The 20,712-nt window shown below is 38.6% G+C and overlaps 1 protein-coding gene across 2 annotated transcripts; it reads left to right on the top strand.

Annotated features, from left to right (window-relative positions):
• The first annotated feature begins 553 nt into the window (after positions 1-553).
• LOC6605244 (galactosylgalactosylxylosylprotein 3-beta-glucuronosyltransferase P) lies at positions 554-20,532 on the top strand. Of its 2 annotated transcripts, XM_002030046.2 has the most exons (9): positions 554-571; positions 1,220-1,536; positions 13,255-13,285; positions 13,473-14,041; positions 14,935-15,417; positions 17,826-18,012; positions 18,154-18,311; positions 18,637-18,927; positions 18,980-20,532. In XM_002030046.2, the coding sequence occupies exons 4-9, from the start codon at positions 13,841-13,843 to the stop codon at positions 19,091-19,093; spliced, it is 1,434 nt and encodes a 477-aa protein (XP_002030082.1). In that variant the 5' UTR covers positions 554-571; positions 1,220-1,536; positions 13,255-13,285; positions 13,473-13,840; the 3' UTR covers positions 19,094-20,532. The 2 variants fall into 2 exon arrangements, with proteins under 2 accessions (XP_002030082.1, XP_032574059.1); XM_032718168.1 differs by lacking the exons at positions 554-571; positions 14,935-15,417 and having other exon boundaries at positions 1,223-1,536.
• The last annotated feature ends 180 nt before the right edge of the window (positions 20,533-20,712 follow it).

Below are 20,712 nucleotides of genomic sequence, written 5' to 3'. Positions count from 1 at the left end.
ATATTATTTAATTTACAGGCTTCAATTAATGTTTAATTCGCTTTCGAAAGAATATTGTTCTTTAACTTGAAATGCTGAACCAACAGCTGTTTTGCGAAAGCGGGAGAGCACCATCAACAGTTCTGCCCCCACGCAAGTAACAGCAGCGGGTGCGCAGACTTCTGCTGTTAGCAAACATTTACAGCAGACACTTGACAGAATGCACAGACAATTTTCTGTAGTGAGTTTTAAAATAAATAAATCTATATGAAATGCAATGTTTGTTAATCAAAGATATATATCTTTAAAAAAAAGTATTTCTACTAAATAAAGATATCCACGCTAATGTATTTTAAAATTCAACAAGAAAACATATTTCAATGAGTTTTTTTATTTAACATTAGAGGCTAACAGCGTAGTTTGATTACAGAACTCGTGAGAATGTTAAGAAGTCGAACCACTGCGCACTGTTGTTGCATCGAGCCCAAGGCTTCGAACTTGCGGGAGTTCGAACGACCCCAAAAGAAAAGTGTATTTAAACGCTTGGCGAAGCACGCTCTATGTTATTGCTCGATTTTCGTCCGCGCAGCTGGTTCGTCTCAATTTTTAATAAAATAGGAAGTGCTAAATAAACTAAGCGGACATTGGCTTAAAGGCCAGCAAACAATATACCGATATAAACAAGTTTGCTGGGCAAATGCAACTGAATTTGGCGAATTCTTTCGAGAAATTTAAAAGACTCCAGTTGCAGACTTCGTGTGTGGGTGATGTGCGGTACATTTACAGTTAGTTGCGCAAAGTGCGTGTTTAAAAATAACAAAAATGACGCTGAATATAAAAACCGAAATAAGTAGGGAGAGCAATAAATGAGTGGCAAAGGCAAAGAGAAATGCAAATTTATCGAGTCGGTCAATTTAAAAAAGCCGCATCCTGGAAAAGTGTGTGCGTGCGTTCGTGTGTGTGTGTGCCTGTGAAATAAACAAAAAAGGCGAAAGTTTACTCGCTCTCTCTCTCTCTCTCTCTCTTTCTGACTCTCTGTTGCTCGTTGTGGCGCTCTCTCTTTCTGTCGCAGGACTTGCTTCGATTTTTCTTCCGCCTGCTTTTCCTGTTTCATTTCCCTACATTTTTTTATTACTCTATTTACACTTGGCGAGTCCTGCCTTATGTGTGCACACATGTGTATGTGTGTCTGTGTGTGTGCTTTCCTCACACCTGATGTTTTTGTTGTTTCTGCTTTCAGCCGCTCCTGTTGGCCAAGTTTTTTTGTTGTTGCTTTGGCAACCGTTGGAACAACAACAACAGCAGCAACAACAACATAAACAACAGGGACACATAAGGGTACTTCCATTTCTGCAAAACATTTGCTCTTTTGAACAAAAAATAAAAATAAAAAGAAAGAAAAACCCAGCCAGACAGTCTGGAAAATCCATAGAAATACAAACACAATTTTAAGTCGGCACTAAAAACCGAAAGTGGCTGTATCCCCCGATTTTGATGAGCAGCCAACAGAGATTTCCGGTATCCAGCCAAATGGCGAGGTGGAGTTCCACGTTCCAGGTGAGTGCCATATAGTGAGTGCTACATGCCCCACCCCACCCCAATTACCAAAAACCATTTGATTTGCGTTATTTAGGCACCGAGTGCATTTCACCTCAGGAAATAATGTTAGTAACACTAGTTGGAAAATAAATTATTGTTATTTCAAACATATTCACTTTCATGATTGATTGCACTTAAATTGTTGCCATCGAACAAGGGGTCAAAAAATAGTATCTTAATGGATAGGTACAATATAAAAATACGACAAAAACATTTTCAGTTCCAATCGAGCACTTTTTAATCATGAACAAGTTACTACTTTTTAATATTAGAAAATGTTTGTAACTGTATGAAAACATTCAGAGTTATTAATATTTATTATTTATTAATATTTAATATTAAACCAATATTTTCATAAAATGATGAACATTGAAATTAGGAGGCATATAAACATTGTTAGATTCTATTGCCCTTTTTTATAACTACTCATAGCAAAGGAAATAATAAATAATGAATATTGTATACCATATACAACTTGAACCACATTAAGTTAAGTTAGTTAATATACTTCTTTGCTGCTCTTCAGTAACTTCGAAGCTGGCTTCACTCAATATATTAATCATATATTTGCATATTACCTGAAAACCAAGCCGAGTCTTAGCCTTGAGTTGTCAAAACTGCTCACTAACAATATATTATATGCGGTATACATACGTATTTATTTATTTATTAATTTTTTTTCCGTGGAGCTAAGTTCGCATGTGTGTGCCGATTGCTTGATATTTTCTATTAGCGGGTGCTGGATTTTCCTTGCTCGTCGCCGTGAGCAGCTGCTAATGGGTTGTGAAAAAAGTGGGCGAACAAAGTGGGCGGGAAAGGGGCTGTGGAAAAGTTAGGGAGGGCTCAAAGGCGTCTTAGGGTGTGTGTGGGGGAGGGGGGTGGCCAAGCATGTGTGAAACTTCCTCTCAGTGGGAAAACATATGGTGGCAAGTTCAGTGCTTAAGGTTCGAGAACGCAAGTTTCCACACTTGATTATATGGCCCATAAATTTGTAGTGCATTTGAGTGTCGGGCATTTAAATAAATTCAATATCTTTTGCAGATTACGTGTTTTGGTATATTAATTTTATTACTATTAGGTGATATACAAGATTAAGCTAGAAGATTTAGGGTAGACAAATAAAAATCTAAAGTCTAACACAATTTAAAACTATTAGCATTCCAGTGGTTAGTTTTCCATATGTTCCTGTATTTTGTGTCATGTTCTTTTTAATTTGTTTGTAGCTTTCCAAGATGTTTCCTGCAGGCGAATGCCTCATAAAATATTTACCAACTAGACCACAAGAAACATGTGGAAATGATAAAGAATTGTTAAGCAGCTTTCTATATGGGAATGCTTTAAAGTTTTTGGTCCACGGATAAGTTTAAACATTAGACGAAATCAGATTTTCATTAGTTTGCTGACCCAGAACAAGAGTCCCTCGCTTGAAATGTCATTGGCTTCCTTTGAAGAGGACTTCTTTAAGGGCTTGAAGTTCTATATCAAGTCTACAGCCCAGCAATCATCACAAAAGAAACCAGCTGCTGAGCTGGCCCTGGGCAGGTGGATGGATAATGATGCACCTATCTCTCTGGAAGGCACATATGCAAATGTTGGCCCAGTGCCCCCCACTTGGAGCCTCACCTCCGTTCAATCCCCCTGCTCCGCGCCCATGTGCGTGCGTGCGAAATCTGTGAGCAGAGGGCAAAATGATTAACAAAGGCTCCCCGAGGTGCGGCAATATGTTGGGGCGGCACAAGCAGGTGGTGGCTATTTGTACTAGACGTGCACTGGCAGAAATTACGTGTGAGAAGAGCTTGATCTTTTACTAAAATAATTTAATGGGCAAAACTAACTTTTGTTTTTTTAAATTCAAGCTCCCTTTGCTGCTTGAAAACTATGAAAAGGAATGAAATAATTTGAATGTAGGTTATAAGTAGCTAGCTATTTAAAGCGAAGCCTAAATTAATAGTTAGTAGTTAAGTAGTAGTAGTTAGTAGCTTTTGGTAGGTTTGTCCGTTAAATTAGAAATTCCGTGCAATTTCTTTCCGTGACCATGGACTTTTGCCGGCGTACGCGCATGAGGAATTACATCCATCGTCACTGACACGGACACCGACTGAGACGCGGACATTGGGACAGATCCTGGACAGAGGAGCGCCCCGCGGGACAGGCGCAGTGCGGTTGGAACAGGCAGGGCCCAACCCCAGTGCTCAGTCCCCGCACTCATCATCCTTCTCGGACGCCAATGTCCTGGTTAATGACATTTGAGTGAGTGGGAAAGGGAATGGAGGAGGAGAAGGAGGAGGTAGGCAAAGGACACCCGGCGGCGACGCAGGCCGAGCGAGTAATTTGTGTCACGTTTTAATTTTTGACGCCGCAAAGGACGTTCAAGTGTCTCCCCTCGTGATTATGACAATTAGGATTGCGTTGAAATCCTTCTTGTTTATTTAAAAAAAGGTTTATTGTGTAAGCCTCGCCTGGGGAGCTTTTGTCCAACTTATGCTTGTTCCCCATTAAAGTGAATTTCGCAGCGAGTTTGCGCGGAATTAAAATTAATCACTTTTAAAGCTAAACTGCCATATGGTAGTTTCAATTTGTAAATTTGTAAATACAAATGTGTTGTGCGATTACAAAAACTAAACTCTGATGTGCTAAAATATAATTAAATGACAGTAATTTATTTAAATATTCTAACCAGCAGCAATTAATAACAATTAACCGAATTTAACAATGGCGTAGATTAAATTATAAAACCCGTAAACGCTGGAATGTCTTTAATACGAATTTTTATTGTTTACGTTTTGCCGGCATAAAAATTTTAAAAATCCATTTATATGAAACAAAATGCTTTGATATAAAATATGAAATGCGCGGCTTTTTATCGCTCGCCATTCGAGCGAATAACTTTTTATGTTGCCAACCATTTCTTGATAAACATTTTAAAAATATGCCATCGCAGTAATTGGATAGATTTGCATATCAATCAATTTGTGGCTTAATTGCCATTTTATTATTCATTTTCCGCCGCGAGAACGTCGAGTGGTTGGCTCAAAGAGCTGCAAATTCGGCTGAAATGCGTCACAGTGGAAAGTCCGCACTCATTAGCGGTGATTTTCCAGCTACCCTGCATTTCACCAGGAAAATCCTACTCTCAGCGAACTGTCAAATGTCCTGCACACTTCGTTGACTCCTGAAGTTCTGACAGGCAGCTCAAAAAAGTGGCAAAAAGAAGTTGCAACTTTGCTCGCAAAAGCTACCTTTAAATTTCCATGTTTATTATATTTACTTTATGAATAATGCTTAAGTCGGGCGAAAAAATGTGTGTGTTTATCGCTTTCAATCTACAAAAAGTCGGGCCAACCCAATTTCAATTAGTTTTAAGTGGGATTTCCTAACCAGTTACCGCATTATTCATCGAGAATCCCTCGTAAAAGTCATAGGCATGGCTTGCATTTTCCTATCCTCTTCGCTTTTCCAGACTCGCTGGGATCCTCAGTTCTTTCTTTTCTGCCAGTGGCCTCAAGGAAACCAACAACTGCGTAAACAGAACAGAACGGAACAGAAGCAGGAGCGACAAGGAGCGGACAGGACATTAACAAGAAGGGGAGCAGGGAGATGGTGGGCTTGTAGGCGAAAGGACTTCACTTCAGTCAATTTGACAAACATGACACAGAAACGAAAACGAGAACGCCATCTTTTGCACGGTGAAAAATTGTATTAAAACTTAAAAAGAAACTATCTTTTAGTCACTTATAGCAAATAATATCCTTATTAATGAAATATAACCACATAAGGTAAAAATTTAAATAATGCTACTCATTCTTATTGCTTGCCTTTGTGCTTTCCAATAAGTGAATTCTTCTAGAAATAGTTTCAAATTTCGTTAAAGTTTTTCTCCCTGTGCAGCCGGTGACTGGCAATTTGGCGAAGCAGTTGCTCTAATGGACAGGACTCGCAGACGCTGCTGGAAGGCATCTTCCTTGGGTTGTTGGCAATTAAATTTTTAAAATTCCATTTCAAAAGCAATTTCGAACGGCAATGGAAATTAAAAATGCCAACTGTGCATGCGTATGTGTGTGTGAGTGTGCTGCAAAATAGAAAACAGAGCGTGAAAAGGAGCTTCACAGGAGTAAAGGGGCGGTGGAGAGGGGCGTGGCTATAGCCAGGACACCAAGGACAGCGGCAATATTTTCGCAAATAAACGTAAATTGAATTTGCGGCCAAGAATGGCAAGTTTTGTGCGGCCGAGCAGCACAAAATCGCCCAAAAGTAGGAAAACAAACTGAAAAGAAAGTTGCTACAAGTTTGTGTGTGTTTTCTTAAGTTTTTTTTTTCTTTTTTTTGTGTTTGTGTGTGTCATCATCGAGGAAATCCGGCGCCAAGTGCCGGCGCCTCTGCGGCTACTTTTTCGTTTTCAGCCAACTCATGTGTTTTCCCCCATTTTCCATCCATTTTCCCCCGGTTCCGAATCCTGAAATGCGCTTTTTACTCTGTTTTGCTTGCGACTTTCGCAGCTCAGCTGTTGTCACTACCACCCACCACCCCCCACCCCCCTGGGAAAATGCTATTTTAACTGCAACCCATTTTTGGTTTTGGAATTTTATTGGGCCCGTGTCCGCATTGCCATTTCTCACATTGTTTTCTGGCCCTGCCTTGTAATTTAATTAGCAATTTGGACAGTTTTTCACTTTCCTCCTTCCTTTTGGCCAAGAGCCATGAACTTCACCCAAGTCCTCTGGAGCAATCTCAATTCGAGCAAGACCGAATGAAAACAGTGCTTTTTTTATTCGCTTTCCATTTAGCAATTTTAGCCAGAATAAAATCTTTTGTAAACTCAATTTGATTATACACTGGACACATCCCAGGATTGCCAGCCATGTCTGCTCCCCTTTCAAAGGATATCATTTTGAAAGTATGATAAGGCACTGGCACTTTTTGCCAGGTAATGGACAAACATGAGCTGGTTTGATTTATTGCATTTTATTCTATTTTCTCTGTTCGAGAGAAATTACAGGGAACATAAAAAAAGACAGACAAGTAGTAGCGACTTTTTAGGGTATTTAGAAAACGAAGAATCTGAATAGTGACGAAGTGACTTTAATGTATAGATTTTGAACTCGAAATTAGAAGGTCAATTTTTCCTTTGTTATCGCATACACAAAATTAATGTGTTTTATCTTGAGGAAATTCAACTCTTATCAGTAGTTTTAATTAGTGTGAACTGTACGCCAGTGCAAAAGAACATTAATAATCATATGTTCTGCTAGTTTTGTTTAATTATTACCCATAAAAATCTATTTCGTAATGAGTAAGCGTAAAATTATATAAAAGTCATCAATTATATTTGCATGATAAAAAAAGAGCACGTATGTATGATGTAGTCACCGCTTTCGATTTCCATATATATATTTATTGGGTCGTTTATTTTCATTAAGTTTCGAGAATATTTCTCGTGATTTTCTTCCATAAAATCAAACTGAAAAACTGATTACTAATTGATGTGGGAATCAAACCACAAATTGGCTTGTTCGCTAATTAATTGCCTTAAGTGTTTTTTTTGTCGCTGCTGATAAAGAAAGGTGAATGTGATTTAACATGCAAATCACGAAGAAAGTTCTAGTCACACCATTGATTATAACTTTTAAATAGTTTAACCAACAAAAGAATTCTTGTGGGACGAACTTCAACTTACTATATCAGCTGTTGCGCCCACAAAAACAAAAGAACCAAAGGCGCACCCAAATTCACGCAACAGTTTTCCCAACTTATGACCACCCATTCACCACCCACAAAGTTCGATTGATGACGGTAACGATTGATGATTCCCGGCGGATAGGCCTAGAATTTGGGAGTACCTGGTGGCCACAGTGGTTCTAAAGTTGCTCAAAGTTCTAGGAAAATATTCGAAAGTTTGAACAGCTGTGTATATATCAATTATATTAGACCTTGTAGTTAAGTTGTTGTTAATTGTTTAGTTGTTAATTGATGATACAACTAAAAACTAGTGAATGCTAATGCTAAGGAAATTAACTGACAACTTAATATACACTGTTGAATTGAAGTTAATATCAAAATTGTATACCACTTACTTCTTTTTCTGCAGTTTTTAATACGAATTTCCTACGGAAATGTTTATAAGTATTTCCGAATGTCCTTTATTCTCTCCACTGTGTCCTTTATTGGCATTAGCCTAATAGCTCATCGAATCGAGCCCAACCCAGACATGCCTGGATGTGCCATTAGTCGCAGCTCACTAATTTGTTGTCATAAATTTTATGGATGTGCTGTAAAGTTGATTTTATGCGAGGCACACTTTTCCTTTTATTCGGGAAAATTGGATCTGAATAGGTGTATATGTATATGGTTGTGTGGCAGCTATGATTTGATAAATGCCCCACTGTTTGACTCATTTATGGTTGAAAATCTCTGTCATACCGTTATGCGATATGTAGCATATGTGGTTATTAATCAATTTGATGGGTAATTTGCAACGAAGCTTATCTATAGAGGTTTCCCTTTTCTTTTTTTTTTGTTCAGTTCATGGAAACCACTGTACGAAGTAGCGCACACACCTTGTGTGAAGTTTAAATAAACTTTGAGAAATGGGTTTACTGATAATTTTGCCATTTGGGCTCTGAGGCAAAGCTAAATATAGCAGATACTAAATAAAAGTGTTAAAATTGTGCTAATTTTCATGGTATATTCAGTGTGAACAATGGATTTGACACATGTTAGCGAAAACCAAATAAGATCGTATCATATTCTGGTGGGTTATTTTAGAATAACCAGAATCATTTTTAGTAAGCAACCATTTAGTCGACTATTAAACGCGGTTGGTACTTGTATTTGTTCGGTGATTATTAGTTAGTGTGTTGAATTTTGTATAATATTTAAAAAAAATAATGTGTTGAAAATGTGAATTTTAAAAGCGCAGACTCTATATTCGTATGCACATGCAATACATCAATTTTGATGGATGGCATACATGCACTTACTTTCCCACTTCATCAAGCACGAAGTGCAGGGAACTCCAAAAAAGTATATATATATATATATATGTATATATAGAAGCAACGGAGCGCGGCTCTTAAGAATTTGTGGCACGTTTCCATTGATTGCGTTTGAGAGCTGCCACCAAACCGGATATAAATGGCTCTATGCACCATAACTCACATGACCATAAAGGCATTCAGATACGGGGGCCACCTCCGTCCTCCGTTCTCCATCCATTCGTTAATCCATTAAATTTGAAATATGTTCTGGCGGGTGGTCGCTGTTGGCTCGAAAGAATCCTGCTCGATCCTGGAAATCCCTTTCGCACTTAGATAAATGCCATGCGCTTGGGTAATGCCGATGTGTCAAGTCCGAGTTGAAGCACCTCCTAAGCTTGCAACACAAATCAAAATGCGAGCAACTTGCCACTTCAACTCTGCCCTTTTGAAGCAAATATTTCCCAGATATTTTCTTTCTTTCTGTTGGAAAGTGAACTGTCTAAGAACAGCTATATTTCATTTAAATAAATAAGAAAATATTTCTCAAAAGGGTGTGCTGAATGTTCCCATCTAAATTAAAAGAAATATGCATTTTCTGCATGCCTGTAAAGTTTTCCTCTTCTTAAAGTTATAAGAGAAACCTAAAATACTTTCTCATGTTCATTAAATATGTGAAAACCTTAAATGCGCTGCTTAAGCAACAACAATTAGTTAAATACACTGCAAAGTTGTTATCTCAACAGGTAATTTTAGTAAGAATTACTTTAAAAAACGATTAACCGAAATGGTTGAAATAGCTGGTCAGTTATCACGGCTCCCCAATGCACATGCCCCTAGTATTATGCAATTGTTTTTAGCCAGACACAGACAGACGCACACGCACACCAACAAACACTCTGGGCACCAATACAATGATGAAAAAGGAGAAATTGCGTTGCCGGCGTCATTTTGATGGCTCTCCACAGTGGGCTATTTCATTTGGCGCTTATGGCCGAAATTGAAAATGACCCGAGATGGAAAATAGAAATAAAGGCGAGGAGGCACTTTCATTTCCGAAATAACTCCCAAATGCGTGTCCTTGCCGCAAAACGAGCTAGTGGTCGGACATTCAAAAAGCACTTTGAATTCCGCCATGCCAGAAAAATTCCAATTCAGCCGTTCATAGCGTGTTTTCACTTTAATTATTGAAGGCGTGATGGGGGTATAAGTATGCAATGTTGTTTTACTCAGTATATCCTTAAAGAGTCCTTTGGTTATATCTCTTCAAAATGGACTTAAAAAGTTATTGTTATTTAAGATTTGAAATTTGTATAATTTATTTCTAGTAAAAGTCAAGTGGCTACTTTTGTTAGATTGTTTATTGGTAACTGAAACACTTTTAGATATTACTCAATACTTAATTTAAAATTAATCTATATGGTGTTCTGTATTTTTTTTTATTAAATCTCAGGCTTAGCTCTCTTTGTACTAAAGCATTTCAAAAAGGCAATTGTTTATTATCAACATTTTGTGCCACAAGTCAGGCTCGATGAGGATGAGCTGTCAACGATACGTGACAAATGCCAACATCTTTAATTCTGGCATTACAAAAAAAAAAATAATAATAAAATATTGTGATATTGCACTCTGACATTTGTGCCCCATTGTGTTTGAGCACTCGCCACCCACTGTGCCGCCCATTGTGGAGCTGTGTTTGTGGGTGGTTGCGTCCATTCAAGGACACGTCGTGGCACCGCTCTCGAATGGCATCCGGGTGCTCCAGAGCCTGTGCCTGGTGCTCGCTGCAGCTCCTCGACGTCGCTCTCCATAACCCTGGCCATGGCAGAGTGCTCCATTTCGTAACTTCCACACCCACAGCCACCATTTTCCGGCTTTCCCTGCGTCAGCACTTGGCACCCACTTGTGCGGTATTTTGTTTTCGCACTCCACCGCCCACTACACCAGACTACACAGGAAAATGTACCATTAAAAGCAAGCACTTTCAAAACTTTTTTAATATTCAATCACATTGTTAGGTGTAATATAATTCTTAATGAAGGTAATAAACTTAATGAAGGTGAACATAAATAGTTAGAAGTTTTGTTAAGAAGTGTAATAAAAAGCACTTGTTTGTCTGCTTTTTTAACCACTTCAATACTTGCTTGTAATTTTTCTATAAAACTAAATGAATATTTTGCGCAGTGCACTTAACCATGCCCACTAAATGAGCCCCGTCTGGCTGGGATGCATTCATATATGTATGTATGTATATGTACATCCAGTTGTTTCCATTTCCATTGCGGCTTTATTTGTTGGTATCGGTGTGCTGGAATTGTCATGTAAATGGGTTAAGTTCTGACATTAAATTGTGCCCGTCCAGATTTTTCATTTGTGCTCTTGCTTTGACGTTTGGCTAAAATGATTTCCCATTTCCGGGCGAGCGGCCATGGTTCGTGATCCTGTTTCCGCATCCTTATATCCGTATTCCCCCCACTCGGTCATCCTGTTTATTCATTAAAAACCAAAGCCGAGAAAATGTCTGAAATTTCTGCCAACGGGCACAAAGAGATTTGCAGTATTTGTTGATAATTGCATTTTCGACTCTGTTTTGTTTGGACAATGCATTCAGATTTATTAAAATGGCTTGTTCTGTTGAAATTTGTGAGGATTTTCTAGCATGTTACAAATTCATTGAAAATGTTATGACAGTGAAATAAAATACATTTCTTGTAAGAACTATTCTAACCACTATACTATCGAGTATGTTGACAGCCAAGCAACCGAATATTTATTTCCGAAACACCTCACAAAAGTTTAAAAGGGAAAACACTTAATATAGCTTATATCTAGCCCCAAATTCTAAATTTATATTATGCCTCCGATAAGAACTCATAAAATTGTACGCATGGTTGATAATCTATGATAATAATAGTAATCAAATTTATTGCAAGCATAAATTTGAAATTGTGGGTACTTCCCTAAACTCTGTCGAATAAGTGGTATACCTATAAGCAATTATTACTATGTTGTAACATCATACATAAGTCTGTATAGATAAAAACAAAATATGTTCCAATTGGAACACTATGTCCGATAAATTGATTTAATGCAAACCATCTGCTTACTTATTAAAGCTGTATAGGGTTTATTGAGAATTTAGTAATAATTATTACGTGCTAACGTGTTAACTTCTGAGTATTTTTCGAAAAAACATGAGTAAAAATAAAAATAAAAAAGGAAATATCTTTATATCAAATTAAACTGGATTTGGCTGTGTTTAAGCTTAAATTAACAGTTTATTATACATATATATTTATGTATCTTATAGACACACTTAAACATTAACAACAGCTTAACAACTGATTTGCAAATTGATTTTTGTAACCGCGGCCGCACACTTTAATTGCATACAGATTGAAAAATAATGCAAAACAGAACAAAGTCGAGAACGAAACCAAATGCAACTAAAGCGACGAACAAAACGGCGCCCAACTTTGTTGGAATCATGCAAAGCGCAGCACATTTCCAATTGGCCATTGAACTTTCATATCAAAAACAAAAAAAAACGGCGAAAATGGTTTTTAAAAAACGCTTAAACACGCGAGGAACCCAACAGCCGCGCCCCATCATAATTGGAAAAGTCTGTAAGAATCGCCAGTGCGCGTACCCCAGGCGTATACGTACTACTATATGTGTATGTACATATGTATATATATATAAGTGCATGTGCTTGTAGGTCGCCGGGAAAACAACTTCCGCTACCAGCTGATAGCACCCCTCTTCCCTTGCACTCATTTCCCCAGGCTGTTGTTAACAACTTTGCGCAAATTACAATGGTAGTGTGGCAAGTGGAGTCGAAAGGGTTAGCAGGAGTTCCTGGCTTTGGGCACAAGTTAGATTAGCACAAGAGCAGGTAAAATGGAAACTATTAAAGTGATGCACTTGTTAGGTATGCAACATGGATATCTTTAATCGGTACATACATACATATGTAATGTACGCATTCATGGTTAATTTGCAACTATCACAAAGCCATCTGCACTCACACCCATTTTTAAACTATGTTTAAAATTCAGTACTTAACAAGCTATTGCACTCAAAACGAACTAAAAATCGTTTTTGAGATAAGCTATCATAATACAATTAGCAATAGCTGATAACAAATTTGGCTTTGGCATTTGCATTAGCTGTAAGCTTTTCCGAACTTATTTTTAAGCGCTTTAAATGCTGCGCAAAGAGCTAATTAAATTAAAACCCTAAAGTCAAAACACAAATCAATCAAAGTTTACTTCGAAACCGTATCGAACAATTTCTTATTTTTTTCAAACGCACAGCAATGAAATGATAACACAACATCAGTGACTTAGATAAATGCTTTTCGTCTTATCTCTTCTGAAATTAATTTTTTTTTTTTACGAATTATTCCCCTGCGAAAAACGAAGAGCTGATAATGATGGATATGTTGGACATGTTTATTAAAAAAAAAAAACAATCAAAGTTAAGTGGTTTTTTCATGTTTCGGTTTATTGATAAACAACTTCAATAGGGGTATTATGTGTTCGTTATTATATAATAAGAAATTATATAGTCTTTTAAATAATTTTAATGCCATTTTGGTTTCAACAAAACTTGTGCTATTTACATAAAAAATATATTTTAAATTAACTTTGTCATAAGGTATTATTTAACATCACTAACTTCTGTTTAATTTGCTACATTTCAGGTTTCCCATGCGCCGAATAGTTCTATGAAATGTAAGTTTTAGTTTCGCCATTCAGCTAAGTTGGAGTACGATAGTAAAACCATTAACAAAAACCGATATCGCTGCCTATGTACATTTATATATATATATATGTGTACATACATATAGATGCCCATATGGATACATGGAGAGGCAATTGCGATAAAGCCAGTATAAACATAATAACCATACAATTTCAGAATTCATTGCGTACCGAGCAGCACGCCCTATCGTCGACCGTCCCGCCCCCTTGCGCTGCCCCCCGCCCCCCAGCTCCCGCCTCCGTCCCGCCCCCTTCCGCTCGACACAGCGTTGAAGGCAGATAGTCAGTAAATGGAATGGAATAAAATAAATCAAAACCGCAAAGGCAGCGAAACGGCGGAGTTGACAAACAAAAAAGGCCAGAGCAAAAATATTATAAAAAACTCGAAAACGAACGAATGCTACGGAAAAACCAAAGCAGCATAACGCAAGAAATCAAAACACCACTTGCAACACAGGCTGCAACTGCAACACGGGCTGCAAGCGCAACAGGACGAGAATTCAGCGAGCAGATCCGGCGACCAGGATGAAGGGCGGAAACTACACCAGCCTCGGCACGTACAGTGGCATCAATGCCGGTGGCAACGTGGCCGTCGCCGGCAAGATGTCACTGGGCAAATCCATCAAAATGTACCTGACCATTTTCATCCTGACCACCTGCATCTACATGGCGCTCTATCAGTACCACATATCCCGCGAACCCTTCGCCGCCAGCGAGGTTGTCAAGGTGAGTTCACATATCTGCACTGCGAGAAAATTAATTTTCATTAAATTATAAAATTAAATTAGAAATTTAATCGGGCATGCCATCAATATGTTGACATGAACCACATTTTTAGTTGATTTTAAAGTGTACTTCATATATTTAATATATTATTATTAATATTTGAAAAAAGAGTATGTAGAAGAACTTTAAATAGGATTTAAGATATGTTTTCTCCTTTTCTCTGCGTGACTTGGATAATGTTTGTTTAATTGAAAGTTGCCAGTATTCTATTGCACAATATTCCACTACAAGTTTCTTCATCACATATTCCGTAATAACAGTTTCACATAATATGATTTTTTGCCTTTGAACGATATCGATATCAGATATCATCAGATATGGGAAATTGAAAGTAAGTTTAAGTCTTTTAATTGGCAACTAGTTAATATAATGCCTCCAGTAAAATAAATCGTGGGAATATGTACTGTTTACTTTGCTTCAAAAATAACAATAGAAAGTGAACGATATAAGCTACAAAACCATAAAGATAACTAAATATCTAATGAAGAGGAAAAAAGCAACAATAAAAGAAGAACATGTGTAGCTACAGATTGTGTATTTATACTTATATATTACTTGTTTGAAGTGCAATAAAAAATGGATAGCAAAGCAAACAGGTAGAAGCACGAAATAAAAAGTCAGCTGCTAAAAAGAGTAAAGTAGAATTAAGATTAGAGTAAAACGTGCTTTTAAAATAAACTATAAATGGGTTAAACTTTGTGTTGAGACAGCTGGTTCTTTTGTTGTTTTCCACCTCCCAAACTAGAGCAAATACTATTGAAATGTTTTCTCTGTGTTCTTTTCTCCATTTCCTTCGATCTTCACTAACCCAATTATTGTGAACCAAACTGTAGCATCAGGAGAAATCATCTTCATACATCGCCTCATATTTGTGGTCACCCATTTCCCTGCTAATGGCCAATAGTTCCTTCAATACCATTAACAATTCCACAACAACAAGCACCACAACAACAACAGCTCCAACAACACCAACAACCACAACAACCGGCACAGTGGGCAGTGTGGGCCAAAAAGTGGGCGCATCCTCCACCTCCTCCATTCGCATGGTATCATTAGCGGCCACAATACCGTCATTTAAATCGGAATCGCGATCGGGATCGTTGGGTGGCCATCAAAAGACTGCAACCATGAAAACAAGCACCACAACCACAACAACAAGAACGACAGCCAGTGGCTTGGCCACAACCAAATTGTTAGCGACAACAAGAACTACGGCCAAAACAAGCGCCAAACTGTCCGCGGCAACCACGCCCACTGCCTCCCACATGGAAAACGGCCATAAGACTCGACCAACATTTGTTGCCGCATCCCTGCCCGTAAATATATTGACACAATCAAAGTCCTAGCAGAGCACGTAAAAAATGCACAGAGAGAAAAAATTCCTAAAATCGAGCTAATAGCAAATATGAAAAACAAAATTTTAAAAAAATATGAAAATATTTTGAAATCATTCCGTGATATGAATTTATTGAAATTTATAAATGATATTTAAATTGATTTCTTTAAACACAAAATTCGGGAAACAAATAGTAACTTGAATATTTATAGTATTACTCTTTAAATTTCAAAAAGGAAAAGAATTGTACAGTGCTGAGTTAAAAAAAGTTAAAGTAATGTATCTAACAATCCACATCATTGGCAGTATTTAAACTTACAGATACATTTATCTTCACAACACCCATAAATAGTCAAATTTAGCATATTTATCGCTTTTTTTTCTCCCGCATTTCACTTTTTTCCGTTTTAATCTTTGAAAGTGCATTTCGATCTTATCTGCATATTATTTTCACTTGACGCGTGCATGTCTGGCTGCTTTTCATTATTCGATAACTGAACGTTGCACTTGTTGCCTGCCCCCGCATTCAATAGCAAACTGCAAAGTTTACCCTTAGCTCACTCTCTTATCGCTTTTCCTCACACCGTTTTTCCAATTTCCTAATTGCCAACAACAAGTGAAATGGACGCTGGTCATTGGGGCACTAAATATAAATAAATTAGAATTGGCTAGTTGTAATCATTTATATATAATATAAAGGCAAGAACTAAAAACAAAACTAACTAGTGCTTGAGCATCTTAACTAAGATCGTATATCTAGTAGCTATGCAAACAATAATGCAAATATTCTGCGCAGCAATATGCTCCACATTTTGCAAATCAAGTTTGTTAATTATGGTCTCATTAAAGTCCTAAATGGAAATATATTACCAACCAACTTGGCCACGCTAACAAACACAAAGGGACGCTGCTGTGGCGTACAAATGACGCTGTTTATCTAACCGACTTTTGTTGGCCAGCATGTGCAAATTGGTTGCCGGCTATCCGTATCACGATTTCTGGGTTAATCACATGCATTATATTAACCAACAAGCGGCGCTAACTGCGGGTGTGCCACACTGCAACTGGTGGCAAACAAAAAGATACTCATTTACCATTTGGCGTGAGCCTAATTTGAAAATTGCTCTGCAGCTGCAGCTGAATGCAATGGAAAATATATATATAGAAAAGTGAGTAGCATTGAATGCGACTGGGGTGGCTGTTGATCTAGATTCCAGATTTATGCAAAATGCAAGCCAATTGAAAATATTCACGCGCCAGTTGCATCCACTAACTGCGATTCCCAGTGCCCAGCACTCAATGTCAAAGGTCAAGCCTATCAAGGAATGAGATATAGTTTTTTATGTGGCAATATAATATAGCTTAAATATAAGCCACAAGTAAATACGTCATTGAACGTTTTTATATATTTCAAAAGGTTCTTAGGAGAATTTTTTATAATACTATAATCTTGAAAATATTTTCAATTTACAAGTGGCTTCAAAAGCATAAAGATATAATGATATGTCTGATTAATTTGATATGACATTCCGTATAATCAATCAAAAAGGGTTTCCATTACTCGAAATAAGCTAATATTGTGGTAGACCAGCTACTTTGCATGTCATCCTAGCCCCTTGATTCCCCCTATATCTTGTCATTTCATTTGAATATCCGAGTTTATTTTGCAAAATGAATGCATTTATATTTTCCAACCCCTTGCATGTGGGTGGGTGCTATGGGTTGGTGTGGTTCTGTGGGTGCATGTGTGTCAACAATGGACAATTTGCGAAGTGAATGCGCCAGTTTGTTTATTTTCAACGTCAGTCGTTCGTTCAATGGGCCAGTGGTTCACAGGCACATCATATCGGGAACGATGGGAATTACACTCGAAAAAAGGGGGGTGTATACCAATTAATTTATAAGCTTAACTTTTTCTGCCTTGAGCTGCCTTAAAGAACTTTTCGTTGAATAAAGTCTCTTTTAGTTGCTTAGTTTTTAACTTGTTAACTTTGTTATAAGTTATACTCCACCTTTATTTTTCCGAGTGCCTTTGACTAGCGAAACGCGACCCATATTGCTTAACCAGAGCCTAGGCAACCCGAGTTGTGGCAATGATGGGCGGACGTGGCTCGCTAGCTTTCGCCTAGTCAAGTCATTGGGCTGTAAATTAATTTGCATAATTGCTCATAAAAAGAAGCTGCTCACGCCGCATTACGCACCACCCAGTGGCACCTAACGAGGCACTCAGCCAGGCAGGCAGGCACCCAATCTCCCAGCCACCTAGTCATCCAACTACCATCTAGACCTACCTAACCAGTCTAAGTGCAGTGCACACATACATACGCCCCGTAGTCCGCTGCGTTAGATAACCTAATGACACTCAACTCAAATGAACTCGACCCACAGCCGCCCCTGTACATAATCACGCCCACCTACCGACGACCCGAGCAGCTGGCGGAGCTCACCCGGCTGGGATATACGCTGAAACATGTGGTGAATCTACTCTGGCTGGTCATCGAGGACGCCAACAAGACGAATCCGCTGGTGGGCCACACTTTGGACCGCATCGGAGTGCCCTACGAGTACATGGTGGGTGAGTATTAGTTCCCTGCCCCATCGCCGCCCTAGTGCTGTGTCATGTCCGGGACACATTCAAGTGATATTTACGAGTCACTACATCGCACCCATTTCCACTTCCCATTCCACATCCATTGCGCCACTTCGGTAACCGTAGCGCCCATGCCGGAGAAGTACAAGCAGACGAAGAAGGCCAAGCCGCGTGGCGTCTCCAATCGGAATCGGGGCCTCGAGTATCTGCGCGAACATGCCACCGAGGGAGTGCTCTACTTTGCCGACGACGACAACACCTATGACATTAGCATATTCGAGCAGGTAAGCCAATGGCAAGGAGCAGCAGGTGGGCGACCCACCTGCTGGATAAACCACAATTTACACGAACTGGGGGTCAAAGGATGCCCATTTCGGATCAATGGGGGTTAGAGCCGAGCTAATGTTTTCACTTTTGTATAGCAAATTAAAGAATTGAAATGAATGTGCTAAAGTTAAATAGGTAGATACCAAATCATTTAAAAAAATATAATTAAACAGGCTCAACTTCAAGTATTCATACTCCAATCAAAGAGAAACTTTAACTATATGAGTCAGAAAAGAATGAAACTATTTAAATTCTTACATAAACTCTATCTATTCCGTACAGATGCGCTACATCAGCAAGGTGGCCATGTGGCCAGTGGGCCTGGTCACAAAGACCGGAGTGAGCAGCCCCATTATTCAGGCGGGCAAGCTGGTGGGCTACTACGATGGCTGGATCGGAGGACGCAAGTATCCAGTGGATATGGCTGGATTTGCAGTGAGCGTCAAGTTCTTGAAGGAGCGACCCAATGCCCAGATGCCCTTCAAGCCGGGATACGAGGAGGATGGGTTCCTCCGCAGCCTGGCACCACTTGACGATGCGGAAATCGAGTTGCTGGCGGACGAGTGCAGAGATGTGAGTAGTTCCAGTAAAACTACATTTTTTATTTATAAATTTATCATTCCAGATTCTCACGTGGCACACGCAGACGAAGAAGAACGCACCCGCTCAGGCGCTGAACAGGACGCGCTACAAGAACACGAACCTGGAGCACATAGATAGGCTACTGGTGCGCCCATAGGGATATTTACTGTAGTTAGCTAGTTAGGCTTAGCTAGGAGCTAGCCGTACTCACGGTGGCTCGCTAGCATTTTGACCGTGGCTCAGACGGATTGTACAGGTACAATCCGGCGCACGGAGATACCAATCAGAATTGATCAGATCATTAGTCGGTGTACATTATTATCATAATCATATGATTAGTTAGGCTCTAAGCGCACGCATACCTATGATAATTCTTTGCACCGTAGACTTTGTTTGTTCGCACACCTAATCGAACCTTAAGTAAGCTATTGTATCATATCGCAGCGTCCATGACTACTTTGTAAATAATTTAAGATTAAACATGTTTTACGCTCTAAGTTGAAACGGAATTCTCAGCCATAAAAGCAAACATCAGCAACGAATTGGATAAGATGTTCCTAGACCAAAGAAAAAGCCCCTCAAGTTCTGCATTCAGCAATCCCAATCCCAGCCAGGACCTCCAACGGCCGTCAGCTGGATTCGTGCGAGGTCAGGGTCTGAACCACATCAACAATCAATTAGGGCAAGGTGTCAACAAAAAATGGTTGTTCCTCGAATCGTTTTGGAACCGGGGCAAGCGCTCTAATAATTCATGCCGACATATGGATGGCTGTTCGAGGCGGCACAGATAAGTCGTGCACGGATGAGCCTCCTGCCCCGGCGAAAGCAAACTGAATCGCGTGCTTCACTTAAATTGCACGGAATAAAAATTGGATACGAAGGAGACATACAATGTTTAAACAATGTAAGGGGCATGGATCCTGCTCTAATGGAACTGAATGGCTTCAAAAAGTTTGGCAAAATCAATTTCATCCTAAATGCTGCACGATTTTTTGTCGAATGAGAAGTACACTTTTGTATCCCTAAGATATGCGTTTTGTTTTTCGTCCGAAACGGGTTTCCAAAGCAACACTTTTTACTACTCATAAGTATGCTAAGTTAAGTTTATATAGAAATTTATATTCAAGTTATGAACTGCACTGAAATCGCCTACATGTAAATACTAATCACCAAATATTGTAACCAAATTTTTACAAGTCCCGCTAAAGCAGGGAGATGCGCAGGGATGGGGAAGAAACTCTGACAAATGGTATTACGAGATTTATACAATTTATACAATTGAATATGGAATGCGATATGCCGCAAGGACATTAGTTAGGTACTTACAAAATCTTACGGAAATAAAATAACAACCGAGTCTTGATGCTAACTCGAGTTAAGCAACTTAAACCTTTTCAAAAAATATCTTACAATGTTTCAATGAATACTACAGATACCGAAAAATACGTCTAAAACTATTCTCTTATTCAAGTAAACTACAACATAAAATGTTTAAACCTGACAGGGCTAAATAGCAAGGAACTTCAATCATTTTTTAACAAAATACAAATACCTTTCAATAAATTGATAAACTTTTCTTAAAAATTTTCAAAGTAATCAACACAATGGTTTTATTCCTTCATATCAAGAAATGGTAACATTTTGGGTTTTTTAGAGGTTTACAAGTTCGTTTATTTTTTGACAGAATCTTTGTTAGTATCGAAAATAGAAGCATGTTGGTGATCTACATTGATTTGGATAATATTATATCTTCTAGTGGCTTCAGGCGGCAGCATC

Source organism: Drosophila sechellia, chromosome 3L (assembly GCF_004382195.2).
Source record: "Drosophila sechellia strain sech25 chromosome 3L, ASM438219v1, whole genome shotgun sequence".
Classification (NCBI taxonomy): domain Eukaryota; kingdom Metazoa; phylum Arthropoda; class Insecta; order Diptera; family Drosophilidae; genus Drosophila; species Drosophila sechellia.
The sequence above is the reverse complement of the archived record's forward strand: the minus strand, read 5'-3'. Positions and strand labels throughout refer to the sequence as shown.

What these genes read in the sequence shown, in the direction of transcription:
- LOC6605244 (XM_002030046.2), top strand. Translation starts at nt 13,841, where the DNA reads ATGAAGGGCGGAAACTACACCAGCCTCGGCACGTACAGTGGCATCAAT. An exon ending in TTGTTGCCGCATCCCTGCCC is followed by an intron (nt 15,418 to 17,825) that starts GTAAATATATTG and finishes CTCGACCCACAG; the next exon opens with CCGCCCCTGTACATAATCAC. An exon ending in ACATTAGCATATTCGAGCAG is followed by an intron (nt 18,312 to 18,636) that starts GTAAGCCAATGG and finishes TATTCCGTACAG; the next exon opens with ATGCGCTACATCAGCAAGGT.